This window comes from Oreochromis aureus, linkage group 1 (assembly GCF_013358895.1).
Source record: "Oreochromis aureus strain Israel breed Guangdong linkage group 1, ZZ_aureus, whole genome shotgun sequence".
NCBI classification, from domain to species: domain Eukaryota; kingdom Metazoa; phylum Chordata; class Actinopteri; order Cichliformes; family Cichlidae; genus Oreochromis; species Oreochromis aureus.
Window position 1 is genome coordinate 11,992,568 of NC_052942.1, and position 15,374 is coordinate 12,007,941.

General features: G+C 42.8%; 1 protein-coding gene and 1 long non-coding RNA gene across 9 annotated transcripts in view; one reads left to right on the top strand and one right to left on the bottom strand.

The window, feature by feature from the left end:
* Positions 1-15,374, top strand: part of LOC120437376 — a 158,798-nt gene that overhangs the window by 72,993 nt on the left and 70,431 nt on the right. The gene's annotated exons all lie outside the window — the stretch shown is intronic.
* neo1a (neogenin 1a) overlaps positions 1-15,374 on the bottom strand; it is a 151,694-nt gene that overhangs the window by 45,171 nt on the left and 91,149 nt on the right. For all 8 annotated transcript variants that reach the window (XM_039607786.1, XM_039607714.1, XM_039607664.1 and 5 more), the window contains exons 5-7: positions 12,428-12,564; positions 1,561-1,715; positions 1,264-1,384 (exon numbers count right to left, since the gene is read on the bottom strand). In XM_039607786.1, the coding sequence (XP_039463720.1) occupies positions 1,264-1,384; positions 1,561-1,715; positions 12,428-12,564 (413 nt within the window). The remainder of the gene's footprint in view (positions 1-1,263; positions 1,385-1,560; positions 1,716-12,427; positions 12,565-15,374) is intronic.

The following is a 15,374-nucleotide window of genomic DNA, read 5'->3' on the forward strand; positions in this document are numbered from 1 at the left end:
TGTTTTCGCCTTCACTGCCCCCGTCGCTTTATTGTCTCTCATTTTCCACCTCGTTTTATTTAGATTACGCCGCTCAGAGAAAATGCGCCTCGTTTATGGTCTTGAAGTTGTCGTTGTTTTCGAGGACTGTGGCGAGGCTTTCACTAGCCCCGTGGGTTAGACTATGATTATTATGACCGCGCAAATGACGGCAAATTTAAGCGGTATTACATTTTCTCTAAAGATCAGAGGTAATGAAACAAAACTACCTCAAGAACTGGGATGTTAACTTTTTTTCCTCTCCCCTCTGCATTAGCTTCTATTTTTGGAGGCACTTTGTACTTTTCAGCAATTGTAGCCACTGTCCTTAAGTGTCTGCTTTGGTTGCTGCCCTGCACTCTAAAGCTCCCGGGACTTCACGTTTGAAGCTCGTCTTTGGCTTTAAAGTGGGAGACTATGTTGCAGCTTCTCACTTTATACAGCATGTGGAGCTTATGTTTACCTAAAGCACCTTACATGTCCAAGGACAAAATATCCGTAGCCTTGTAAAGGGCTCGGGTCAAGCAGCGAGGCATTTCTGTGACGCTAGATGTGGAATGGACTGTGTGCAAAGCAACCGTCGGATATACTTCTGTTCCCTTATACCTCTGGTATAACAAGTTCCCAGAGGTATTATTTCTCTGTTTCCTTCACTCTTCACACTTTCACAGATGTGCACAGCTGTGAGAATTCAGATGTTCGCAAACAGGGAAAACTGTACAGACAACAGAAAATTCCAAATTTACAGCTCAAGTTTTTCAAGCCTTTGCTGAAAGGGTGTTTTTGAAGACATTATCTCTTTCATTGCTCTCTCTAAAAAAAAGAAAGAAAAAGAAATAAAAAAATCCAGACATGAAGCTGGAACTTTAATAAACTACATGTACCTACTGCTGTACTTCATTAGGGATACTAAAGCAGTTAAAGGGAAAACAAGTCCAGCTCCAGCGGCTGTGATTCATATGGAGGTTTAGCTATTAAAGGCTAAGAAATATACACAAATAGACACACTGTGTCCGAACGCCACTGATGTCCAAAATTGTGTTTCCAGATCTAGCCTGCCAGAGCAAAACCGATCAGACACGGTGAATTTCATTGCTTTCATTGAGTCATTGCTGCCTTTGATTGTTTTGTTGTTAAAAAATCTCGTCAATTCACAGCGTTTGTGTTTATTTCCTCAAGTACCAATTGATTTTATCTGCTTGAGGAAAATATCTTATTTGCACACTAGCAGCAGGTCTGGCATACCTGGATCCAGGATGATAAGCTGGGCGCTGGACTGGATGTTGCCCGCATCGTTTTCTGCCAGGCACTGGTAGAAGCCCTCGTCTGACTTGACCAGACCCAAAATCTGCAGGTTGTGGTCCTCCTACAAAGCAGGAAGGAAAAAAAATGGAATTGGAAAAACAAACATACACAGGTATCAATACAAGCAGCAGTTCTAATCAATTTCCTACTCTTTCTCGTGACGCTCTGATGATGTAAACTCTCGCAATTACTTCTGCTGAAGGAAAGGTTGGAAGAAAAAAAAGGCAGCACACTTACAATTATTTTGAAGTAATCGCTGGGAATGACGGCGTCTCCATTCTTGACCCATTTGACCGTGGGAGCCGGTGACCCCGACACGTCGCACTCAAAGATGATGTCCATGGACTCGTGGGCATAAACGTTGGCCGGCCGCTTCACGAACTGCGGGGGAACTGAAGAGTCCACACGAAAAAAAAGCAAAACTTACATTTAATGATTGAACCTTTTCTTTGTGAAATCTGTCAAAACTAACAAGGAACGTTAAAACGTCGCTGCGAATGGCCTTTGCTAGAAAAGGAATAAGATGAAATTATTTCACGCTTCCCCTTAAACTCTCAGCTAAGAGACAGTAGAAACAACAGTAAACAGTGTCATCGAGCAACAAGCTAATTATTTTCTGCACCGTTCACACAATTTTACCAGATGGCAACACTTAAGAGTTGTTGTTTTTTTTCAAATTTTTTTCTAATTTATTCAGGAATGGTTGAAAGGCAGCTACTTTGGTGCTAGCGCAGTACTGTCAGCACACTACACCGGCTAAGCCGATCTCCCCTAGTCCTGCTAATGAGGGCCAGAGAGGAATTATTTGATCTGCTGGGGCGATACAGTGCCTCATCAATCTGTCCTGGAACAAGGTCACCAGGAGCGCAGGGCCCGGGCCTCGTCCCCTCTCTATAATTGGACTGTACGTGTTGTGAGAAGAGAAGAGGGCAAGACAGACCGTGCGTGCACATGCGTGTACGCTGCAGCTACACCCGTGTGTCCTCTGATACACAATTTAAATGACTGTATTGTTATTGTGTCGCTGCATGTCATGATTTGCCATCAGCCTCCTGGGCGCGGTGATGGCTGGTTATTAGCATCTACTTTGCGACTATTCACAGGAGCTGATTGGATATTAGTTGCAGTGGGCGGATAAGGTCCTTTCTTTTTGTTCTTTTTCTTGGGCTTTAGTCAGCAGCAGGCCGTGAGGTCAAATCTTCATCTGCTTGATGTAACACGGGCTAATTTACTGTAACACACAAGTTAACAGATTAGCCTTCATACTGTTGGGGAAAGCATTTAGCGCTAGAAAGGCTTTCAAGACTCTTTGTAATTAAAACCAGAAAGGAAAAAAGAAAAGGAAAACCACACATTTCTTTAACAATAACGGCCTTATTGGAGCGCTGGAGCTACGGGACACATTGGGTTCTGTGCCGACTTTGTATTTCCCTGACCTTGAAATGCACTTTGCCCATCTGTTTGCTATTTCCATGCTCTACACACAGCACATGGAGCAAAGGCGGGGAGAGAAAGGGAGAGCGAGAGAGACAACTCGACAGAAGCTGCACACAAAGCCACGGCACAACGCTATTCTTTCTCTCTAGAAAATGCTTTCTCTGTAGCGCCATCTAAAAACACAGAGCCAAAAGACGCGCATGTCCGCCTTTCCCGCCTCCTTACCTTGTCTGGTACAATGCTGCTTTTATCCTCCTTAACTACATAAACTGATGCAGAAATTTTACATCTGCCAAACATTTGAAGTTTCATTGATTTTCTTTTTTTAAACACATTTCCGCATCTCTCTCATTCATGTAAGCAGCGCAAACTTCTAAGCTCAACACAAAAATCGAACTAAATGCTACTTTGGTAACAAACTCTGTTCAATGCTCGCATCACGTGGCCTTTAAAATCCTCATGGCCTCAAACGGTTTTTCAACTGCAACAACTTCACGCGTGACACTTGGAAAATAAACCCTCCAGTTTAAGATGTGCAGTAAGAAATACAATTATCTCAAGTTCACCAATTAAACACGGTGTGGAGTTTCTTTTCAAGGTTGATGCTGAAAAATATTTAAAAAACAAACACAAAAAAAGTGCCTTGTTGTAGTCTGGTGCAGTATGAGCTCAGGTCAAACACAAAACAGGCACACAGAGCCACAGAATACTGAAACCTTCCTTCTGCTTTCTTAATGAGCATCTCGGTTTTCTGCGGGCCTCTGAGGTTATTATTGACGACTGACACGAGAATAGAAATGAGGACGGTGATGCTTCTAGACTCGATCAGTTTTTGACTGGCAAGACAGCCACATCATCCCGATCTCTGTGTGTCTGCGTGTGCACAAGAGTGTATCCACCTGTGTGTGTGTGTGTTTGCGTGCGTTCCCTGCAGGGAGGCGTGTGAGCTGTGAATAATGTGTTTCACAGTGTGGTGTCCCCTGGATATTTGCCTCGAGTATGCGCGCAGCACAGGCAGGTGGAATCCTTGGTTTGCTTTGGTGTGTCGGGGACACACGAGGCTGAGACACCACTGAGTCAGTGTGAGTCTGTGTTCGCGTGGAAGGCTGAATAATGTTTGGATAGGAATTTTTAAACATGCCAGGATACTTGTTTTGTCTCCTTATTACTTCTGCTATATGCTGTACATAATTGGGTTTGCGTCCTCCCCCGCTGGCGATGTGTGAGTGGGTCGATTTTGCTTTCTTTTGTGTGTGTGTGTGTGTGTGTGTGTGTGTGTGTGTGTGTGTGTGTGTGTGTGTGTGTGTGTGTGTGTGTGTAAGCACTTGCTTATGCATGCAAACATATGTTTCTGTACATCCAACGCTGTCTCAGCCTGTGCACACTCCCCACATTCATATGGGTGTTTGGTTCATATCGGAATGTCTGTATCAGTGTGTGTGTAGCAGAGCCTCCTATAAAGATTTGCTGGTGACAGGTTTTGATGGTGGCTGGTGCCCTGCAGCTCTCTTTATCTCTCCCTCTCTCTCTGTTACACCACTTTGTCTCCAATTGTTTCCTGATTCTTAATCTTCCTCCAAGTCCCTCCCTATCTCTCCATCTTTACCCCCCCCAACTCCCCTCCATCTGAGCAGACATGCACCATTTTCTCTAAATGGTGTTCTGACATTTGGAACCTTTTGGACTGAGGAATGACTATAAATGTCTAAATACACCAATATAGCTAAGGGCTGGGTAAGGGAAATGTGTGTCAGTCCAACAGCAGCCCTGATGACCTTTAATTGGCAGCCTGTTTTTACAGTGGTACAATGTCTATATGGAAAATTCCCCACGGTGCCTGTATAGAGCAAAGGGTGTGTGTTTTGGGTGCGTTTTCTTTGTTTAACAGGTGGCTGTGCAACGATTTTGCAGCTCACCCATTTCTCATAAACGATACCCTCAACCAAAGCTGGATTATTTGGTTAGAGAAGCTGACAAAAGACGTGACGATCCACGCGATCAGTCCAAATCCGAGTGGTTCATAAACACGTTTTCCCGCAGTCTATGGTTCACAGACACACGCATATACAAACACACAGAAATGCCAGATTCCACCAGCTGGAATATCTCTAAATAGGCTGCTCTGTTTTGGAGCATAAATACCACTATGTAATGAAAGAGAAATCCAACAGAAACAGAAAAACAACTAAAGGGAATGCAGACACTGGAATGGGAGAGGAAATAAACAGCTAGACAAATGTAAAAGGAGGGAAACCAGCCAAAGGAAGTGCGATATGAGCTCTTCGGGGCTGGTATTATCTCTCGAGCCGGTAGCTTAGTAAAAGAAGCTTTAATGCAGACTTGCACCGACTCCAGTGAACTACTAAAAGAGGGCCACAAAAAGGTCATGTGCGTGTCTTGCTGTGAGCTTGTTAAAACAAAACCCCACAGGATTCCTGAAGGGATTCTGGGGAGATAGCTTTACTTAAAGCTTCAGTAAACTGAACTGAGTCATAGAGAGGGAGAAAAACCTATTTGTACTGATACATATATCAAACCCAAAGAACTAAAGTACTGTAGCTGCTTCCTGAGATGAGGCAAACGGTGAAATAAATCACTTTTCAGCATATATCCCGTAAAATGTAAGCCACAGCGGTAAATTTTTTATGGCTTAAAGCAAAAGGATCCAAAAATTCAAGACATTTTACCACTCTGATACCATGGACAGAGTCCAGTTAGCTTCGTGAAGTGAAAAAACAGTGTTGGGCAGTCTGGGTTTACTCTGAGGGCAAGTCAAGCTTGGACTGCACTAATTACCCCTCCTGCTCTTCCAAAGATAACAGCTTTACTCTTAATCCTGGCCAAAACAAACAGCTTCAGCAATAAGGCTGAAAGAGGGATGCTTGGTGCTTGCATTCCAAGTCAGCGAGCAGATAATAATGTCTTGTTAGAGGAAGAGTCATAGAGGAGGACTTCAATCTGTGGATTTTTCTGATATAACAACAACTGAGCGAAAGCGCAGGCACGAGTGCGTCAATGAAATGCTAAACCGGGGCTGCAAACGTGGTGCATAGAGGAGTCTGCTCTGCCTTCATTTCAGAGCAATTCTCAGTAGAGCTCAAACAGATTGCTGTTGCTACTCAACCTTCAATTGGAAGTGCTCCGAGCGCATGGAAAACAAAATAGAGAACTAATTTGATGATTTACTCGCAGTGCATATGCACGCTTTGCTTTAAACTGGGCTATTGTTGTCAGCTATTACAGGAGAATCTCTGGCAATTGGGTGCATCAACCTTGGTCTGCCATGTTTTATGTAAATTTAATTACTGTCATGGCAATGATCTCAGTAGAAGAGCAAAAGGAAACAAATTTATTACAGAAAATATTTGTGTCAAGCTCATTTCTCAATGAAGGGAGGTCAATATGTACTACATTTTTGGTTGGGACGACTTGAATAGATGCAGGTGCATTTTAAGCTGGTAAATACATTTCTATTTTAAGAGCCAAATAAGCAACAAGTTAGACCACAAAAGCCACACCTAGCTATGGCTATGCTCCCTCCATATGCCCTCCAAGGGTCAGAGAAGTGGCTCCTGTATCCACACATGAGAAGCTAACACAATGGTTAAACTGGGAGGCGTACACTGGAGTCAGAAAGAGGATAAGACAACAGCCGCTATGGAAAAAGAAAAAAAGAAAGAAAAAAAATTAGGGGTGTTTCCCTTTATTAGATTAGCATTCTTTAAATAGCTAAATGGAAAGTTTCTGTTTTATTTTGGACGAGTTGTAACTGCAGGTGGCTGCAGGGGCAGCAGGATGACTGTGTGCCAAAGCACCCAGCAGATTTGATCAAATTTATAACGTTCAATGCATCATTTAGAGAAAACTATTCCTGGAAAAAAATATACTTTGAGCATATGTTGCCTTTGCTGGTGGGGAGTGGAAGGGCTCAATGAAACTGTGTTTTCTGCCCAGCATTTGCAGATGTGACATAGAGTCATATGAACATCAAAGTTTTCACAACCAAGTCCACTCCATGATTCACTATGTCCCTATGTTCCCTAACGGTTTCTGTACGTATGACTTTATCAGACTTTCACATCATCGTGGAGGAATTTTGGCTCGCTCTCCTTTACAACGCTGCTTCAGCTCATTGAGGGTTGAGGTAATTTGTTTATGTGCAGCTCTCTTGAGATTGCATCACAGCATGCTGAACTTTGGGCCATTGCAACATCTCAACTCTTTCTTTTTCAGTCATTCTGTTGCAGATTTACTGTTGTGTTCGGGATCATCGTCCTTTTGCATGACCCGATTTGGGCGAAAGCTTTACAGCTGGCCTCACGTTTGAATACTTTGGTATACAGAGGTCATGGTTGACTCATTGACTGCAAGGTACCCAGGTCCTGCGGCTGCAAAAGAAGCCCAAATCGTCACCCCTCCCCCACCGTGCTGACGGTTTATAGGAGGCATTTGTGCCGATATGAACATGGCACTGTGCATTACATCTTCACTTTGGTCTCATCTGTTCAAAAGACATTATTACAGAAGTCTTGTGGTTTGTTCACATGTAACTATACTCTTTTTGGAGAGAAAAGGCTTTCTGCTAGCAACTCTAACAGTAGTGTCAGGAAGTTTAATATTTAACATTCTAACTGAGGCCCTGTAGAGTCTGAGATGGAGCTCTCCCTCTTGCTCTCTCTCTCTTTTTTTTTTTCAATTTCTCTGCACAGTCTGACCTTGAGGTGAATTTCCTGGGACATCCAGTTCTGGGAAGACTATGGCACTGTGTAAACACACCTGAATGATCCAACCTGCCCAGACTTCTGCTTTTATAAAGGTGCTCACAACTGCAGACAATGAATTAATCACATGTATTTGATTAGCAGATCCGGCTGCTACAAACCTCTTTATTTAGCCCTGCCCATAGAAATTAATTTTCACATTAGCGTCAGTGATTTACTTAAAAAAAGAATATTCCTTTTTATCATGAAAGGAGTAAATTGAGCACGTCTGTATGCTCGTTGCTATTTTTATCCATTTCTGTAACATGGTAAAAACATTCCTGCTGTATAAATCCGGAGTGCTCAGCCTTTGGGAAAGAGTCTTTTACAGGCCAGACCAATTAATTTGAAAGCATGATGATATAATAAATGAGGGCCACTGACAAGAAGCCTCATAAAACTGGTAACATATATGTTTGTGGGGAAACTATTTTTGTCCTGCACACACAAACACACACACACCCATATAGAAAGTCCAGGTCTGGGTGGTGCCCCCTGCAACGCAAAACCATAATGAAAAGCTGCTGCCTCCTCTGGCTTCATTTATCCTCTTGCCAGTTCTAACAGAGGCTGAGATGTCAAACAAAATCATACTGAGCAGAGCACACACTCAAACAAACTCGCAGTTATCCCACAAACACATACAAGGGTGCTGACACTTGTTTCTGTGAAGGGTCCAATGATGTGATTCAAGTGGAAAGCTGAGCTAAATGTTACTGTAAACACTTGTTTAGAGGCTCGCATTCTTTAAAACTTCCTGTCTTGCTGGGAGTTGTACTGCTGTAAAAGTTCTCTAACTCGAATCCTCTTTAACTCACTGACACTTTGATTATATTTCATAAAAAGACAGACAGGGAGCACACTGCTCTCAGACAGCCATTGCTTATTTGTGACAGCTGCTGACAGTATCGCTTTGAAAGCTTCTTTTTGTATGTGGTGACAAATTGAAAAGACGTATATTTGTTTATTTCCTTGCTTTGTCCACAGCTGTAAGATTTGCAGGATATGCAATAGATAGTGTTTTTTACAGTTTTCTTAGTATAGAGTACCGTCTGTTGAATCATAAATGGACTACTGCTTGGTACAAGCTGGTGAAATTGTGTCTCAAGAAGCAAACAGCGCACAGTGCAATGTATACTTTTTACATTTGTTGGACCTCTACTGTGAAAGCATTGCAGGTAGAGGCTACTATTTCTCACTGTAATCCCACGCTGAGACTTACTGATACATGTATTAGAAACAAAACATTACATGAAAACACTGATTTCACACACTCCTCCATCACACACTGATGAGTTTTAACCGCAGCAGGATGGTGTGATTTGAAATGAAATACAGTGTAAAATTACAGTGAAACACAGATATCATCCAGCCACCAATGTCTCTCAGTTACATGGTGTTAACGGTGAACATTGGAGCTTTATGGCACAGAGGTATAAGCTATTACAGGCTTTGGCTACACAGACAGTAGTTGGATTAACTAGAAACAGAATGAGGCCAGACGAGGCAGCGTGTAAATACAATATCATTTCTGTGTAATGGCATGCTCAAACCAAGTACGTGTTTATGGGCCTTTTTGCAACCCATATATTCTCCCCTAACAACCGATGGGAAAACTGTATCTTTCCAAAGTGCAATCAAAAGCTAAAAATCAATTAACACTAACAACATAAAGTCTTCTCCAGCACTCAAAGATTCTCAGTGGGGACACGGTTTGGACTCTGTGGTGGCCAGTACACGTGCTCCCTTAACTGCTCTTTCACAATTTGAGCCCAGTGAATCCTGGCATTGTGGTGTTGGAATGTAGCCATCAGGGAGGAAAAAGACAAGATTATTCAGGTAGTCAGCTGACTTCATTTTTTGGGCACTTACTCTTGCAGAAAGTAAACCTGCAGCAACTCCAGATTATAACACTGCCCCTACATGCTTGTAAAGTAGATATGAGGCATGATGGCTGCATCACTTCATCCACCTTTCTTCTTACCTGATACGCCCACCACTCTGAAACGGGGGAATTGTGGAGTCATCACATCACATGACCCGATTAACTTTCCATTGCAAAGTCCAATCTGTCTGCTCCTTAGCAAAGTGAATGCCTTTCTTTCCCAGATTACCTCACTGATAAGGCTACATAGGCTACACTCATCTTCACATTACAAGTAAATCAGGGGTCTCCAACTCCAGGCCTCGAGGGCCGGTGTCCTGCAGGTTTTAGATCTCACCCTGGGTCTACACACCTGAATCACATGATTAGTTGAGGACCTCTGATGCAAGTAGTCTCACTTTTATTGTTAAAACATAGCTCTGAGTTCTGCTATAGATTTTGTACGATTTGTTTCCAGCACACTTACGTGCCATCCAATCAAGATGGGCTTTTTAAGAATCACATTTCTTCCTCAGACATGACACCTGACCACTGTTCCAGGTTTTAGTAATGCATTAGACAGTTCTTAACCTAATTTTAGCAGCTTCAGCATTCTCCTTAGTTGCTCTGTTTGCTTGATGTAGGCAGATAATTTGGTGAAATGGCATCTTTTCCATGAACACTGGATGTGTCTTCCAATGTGGTTGTTTAAAAAAAAAAAATGAAAAGCTACTCACTGCATCAGCTAAGATTAAATAACCAGTTACCAGCCAAAACATATTAATCACTGCAGTAATTATCCAATGGAAGTCTCTTATGTACTTGCTTATTTAAATCCACACACTGACTTTCATTTGCAGTATATTTTTAGAGCTTACCAGCAGATCCTGCAGTTTTGCTTAGTTTTTTTGAACCACGTCCTCCTTTTAATTGTCATATAAAGCTGAATTTAAACTGTGCGATTTCTGTTTTCTCTATGAAATAAAGCTTGTGCCCCATTTCAAATTGCATCCACTGTCTGTAGGAGAGTCTCACATGGAAGCATATTCATATGGCCCAGTGAATTAGTGTTAACGATAACCTCGCTGAACACTGCACAAAATAAACATCTAAGGACTAAAAACACTGGATGGATAATCACATTCATGGAGGGTTAAATTAAACTTAACAGTCCCCGACTCAAATATTTTCTGAACCTGAAAATCATGCTATGCATTAGCTACACAATGCACACAGGTGTGTGGAGCAAGTGCATACCTAATCTTTTCTTTGGCACCACTATGTAAAAAAATTTTGTGCATGTATCTGTATGCATCTCTAGTTTCACGGATGAGTGCCAGCTGCACTGCAAACCCTGAAGCGTTCTGCAGGCGAAACCCAACAGTCCTTTACCATATCAAATCCCCATCTGGCTGTCTGGATCCCCTCTCCAGCACAAACTGTCCAGTGTTTATGAAAAGCCACTGGCCACGTAAACACACAATTTCCTCTTGTTACTGCAGCTGAAGAGGCCCTAAGGTAATTTAGAAGGAGTCAGTCATAGGAAAAATTGTTTTGTTGTTAGTATAGATTCATAGCACATTGATCCGAGTGTCTTTTACACGCGCGACTACTTATTGAGCGAAACAATTGACCTTTCCGGGGTCACTTCTGTTGTCAAGGAAGCAAATCAATGCCACAATCTGGTTTCTTTATGAATCTGGACGAAGCAAATGCAATTAGCCCCGTGAGTCAACAGCACTGGAACTAATCCAACTGCTTTATTCTATTATAGTGACGCATGTTTTTCAACAATATTTCAAGCCGGCTGATCAATCTTCTCCAGTCCTGTCACCGTGGAAGTGGAGGCCAGCGGGGGGGGCGGGAGTTGAGCTGAAAACATGAAGGATTTCAGAGGGAATTCGCTGGACAGACTTGAGGACAGAAAAACGAGTGAAGTCAGATGTCCTCCTGTGACCTGATCCGATTTTCCATTACTGTCTCCTTTAATCACAGTAAGCGACGGGAAGTGATGAAAGAGTGGTGGATGGTGGGGGTGATGAAGAGATGAAGGGATTTGGGGAAGAAAGGGTTGGGAGTCGTGGCACGATTGGGGCTGTGTGTGAAATGCAATGAACCTTCAGAACGAGCCTCGAGCTGTTTCCCCCATTTTAAAGTTATTTCACACCAAATCCTGTTGACTCGCCTCATCGGGGAAAAGCATACAAATACACATGGGCTATATGGGATTCACGTCCATTATTCTAACCAACATAAACTCTGATTACAGAGCGGCTTCTTGGGTAGTTTTCAATAACAGAGACATAGATAAAGATAAATCGTATTGCATACTGCTTCTGTGTTCTGTTCCAGCTAGTCTTTCCTATTTCTAGTGTCTGGTATGCACTTCAAATATTTCTCTTATTCCTCTGATATGAGGAGGAAGAAAAAAAAAAACAGCAGATATCGACAGATACGAACACTTCCGTGCCAAAGATTCACTGCCAACACTGCCTATATGCGTCTGCAAGAGCATATCCTTTTTCAACAGGACTGAGCTACGTGCTTGGGAAACCGCTACCGCTGCATAGCTTGCATGCAAGAAATCCACTTTGTTTCATTTCATTTCAGACTGAGCTGTCAGTGGCTTTGTTTCGCTTCTGGGATACGAGTCCGAAGGGCTTTTAATAAGCTCATTCCCAAACATAATCAGATGAGATGAGGCTGTTTTCGGTGATGAAGGATGGTCTGAGAGTTCAGTCGGAGCTGGAGAGGCTCAGCTTCTCTCCACTGCACTCTCCTTAGTAACTAATGCAACCTCGCGTGCTGCTGCTTCACACTAATTTCTAATCTGTGAATTCATTTAGCTTGTGTTGCCGCTCCAAAAATACATTTGCTAATAAATTCACAAACAGGCTGACTTGTAAACACATTAGGATGTTTTAAACCTTGTAGTGACATTCAGAATACATGGGTCATTTGTGAAATTGTTGTACGTTTTGGTGTCCAGTTCGGACCTCTGGTTTTAAACCAGAAAGCAGACAATACAGGCTGATAAAGGTACCTTGTACTGTGAGTTGGGCCTGGGCTTCAATGGTGGTGTTGGAATTGTCTGCAACACAGGTGTAGATCCCTGCGTCTGCCTCCGTGAGGTTGGAAATTTGGAGACTGCCCCCTCCCAGCACCTCCACACGACCATCACTGAGGAGAGAAAGTAGGAAGGTTGTGTTAAAGGAAAAAAGAAAATTAGCTCCACCTGAGTGTGTAGCAGTCTTTTACTTTCTTTTATTATAGCCATACATTAATGACCTTTACTTGGGCCCTTGCTACATGTAACACAGTCGGCATCACACTCGGGAGCCATCAGGCTGCTGACCCTCTAAACAGCATGTGGACACAGCTGAACATCAGCAGCAACATCTTTTTTTAAACAGACTTGTAAAATATGTAGAAAGTCATGGCAGCCCATTTACATGAAATGTATTCTCCTCTCGCTCAGATCGCTGAACGGTAATGGATGCATCCTCCGGAGCCCCGCGCTCCTCTGCTGACCTGGGTTTGACTCCACATCTCATCCTCGTTTCTTTTTGCTCTGTCACCTCATACCAACTCTCTGAATAAATAAAAGATGCTAAAAGCAGAGTCAACCGCCCCAAGAAAGAAAAGCAATTTGCATTTCTTCTCAACAGCTTACTGGATTTGAAAACCTGGTAATATAACTAGAGTGGGATAGAAACAGGATTCTTGATGTAAAAATACTAGAGTGGAAAAAGACTGCTGTAGTCACCATAATCTCCTACCAAAAAAAAAAAAAAAATCACTGATAAACCAGCTTGAACAAATGTCACTGATATACACAGGCCTCTGTACAGCTGAAACCAGCACCAAACAGTGACTACAAGCTACAAATCGCAGGCACACCTTCGAGTCAAAGCACGGGGCAAAGTTGTAGCGCAAATGATCAGAAAGCAGGAGGATCAGCAATTAAACTCTGAGTTGAGTTTTCAACAATTCGCCCGTCTCCGATTCTTCGCTCAGCAACCTAACAGCATAATTGCGCCTGTGTGAGCGAGTCAGTGTTACTTAGCAGGCTTGCTGTGAAAAGCGAGTCTCTCCTGGTGTGAGAGCGAAGCTGCTGCAGCAACAGAAAAGCTGAAAGCCATAAAGTGCATAGATAAGCTGAGCCTGCAGAGTAGTAGTACTAAAGGCGCAATAAACAATAAGTGTGACTGTAATAATGTGTTTGTAATATTATCATATGTTATTGTCCTATAATATATATGGAGTGTTTTCAATTTTAATTATCACGGAGATTGTCAGTAGCAGTATATCAGGACACCCCTGGCCTCTAGCAATGCCTTGAGATTAGTCCAGCTTTTACCAGAGCAGCTGGGATTTACAGTTTGCACAGCCACACTACTGCAGTCCTTTCTCCACCTTAACAAACGTTTTCCTTTCCTTTCATTAGCCGTTAATTAACTGGAGTGCTGTGAAGCGGGCCCGACTAGCAGACTGAAAACCTGAAAAACAAGTGTGCGTTTCATTCAGCTGGTACAATCGTCTGCACTTATTATCCTAAAGAATCTATGCCTAACCCAAAGATCCAAACACACAAGTATTTGTACAGCCTCGTTTTGAACCAGTGACCCCTCTCCGTTTTAAACAGTCCCAACTTTGATTTCCCCAACAAGCCCACGGGGATGCAAGTCTGTGGCCAAGCTCCGGCTTGATTCAACAAGCACTGGAGCATGAGAGGAGGAGGATGCTGAGAGGAAAGAAAAACGGTAATCAATAGCTTGCAGAGAGAACTCTGCATTCAGACAGCAAGAGAGAGAGAGAGAAAATTGGATGCAGGGAGAAAAGCGGGATCAGCGGGTCGGCAGAAGAAGATAAAAATCCAAAAGACCGCCACAGCAAGCGAGATGCAACTGAGGAACACTAGATCAGCGCATAATGGTTTCTGCACAGTGGATATCTGCAGAAGAGAGGAGGATACTGAAGAAAACAACTATATGCTGAAGGCTGGTTTTGTTTTAAACCAACTGCTGAGTGGCAAAGCTACTCCACGTAAGCTCCCGCGCCTCCTTTCTCGACTGCACCTGGGTTCAGCAGTGCTGGCCGTTGCGGCCATCTGCCTGTGCTGGAGAGGAGCATTCAAGTGGCACTCAACCTGCTGTCACCAAAAAGACTTTGCTGTTTCACTTCTACTTCATCAAGCCTCATCCAGAGAAAAAAAATAGTTTGATCGCATCACTTTGTAGTTGACAGCTGTTCGAGAAAATGGGTTTCCCAAGTTTACATGTAAATCAGTGGTATCCTTTACTTCCAATGGAATTCCTCAAACATTCTTCAACCCTAAAGCATTTCAGTGAGTTTAACTTGGCCTGTCATTGCTACAAATCTCTGAATTCGACAAATAGCCTCTACGTTTACTCCCCTGTAGATTGTTAGCTTAAAGTCTTTCCCCCTTGTACGCCTGCAGGGGTAATCCTGGTTTCTCTTTTTTGAACAGAGCAGTCATATTTCAGGTGCATCAGAAATTGATCTCTACCTGTATAGAGTTCACTAAACCATGGCGACCCAAGTAGCTACTAATGGAAAAGGGGCATAAGGTTACTCTTGCCAAAACCCAGAGCGTATTCTAATGGTCATCAACCTTTATTGATATATCGTGAGGTGTCAGAAGTCATCATTAAGGGTACAGGGAAGGTTGTCAAAATGTCATATTTATGTCAAAAACAGCTAACTTTAAGCAGTTTCATCAGCCATAGTTTCCTACACCGCTATCCTATCACAGAGTTGGCAACACTAGCTGACAAATTCTAGGAAAAAATTCTAGAGGAATCACATTAACAGTTCCTGTAACCAACCTCTCATTAGATATGTGAGCAGGGTAAGGCTTGCTCTTTAATCCAAGCCAGGAGCAGGTATATGTACTCAGGTCAAAAGAGCCATACTGAAACACAAGTTCAACTCAGAGTGCTGCAATCTGAGAAGAACAAACAGCACAC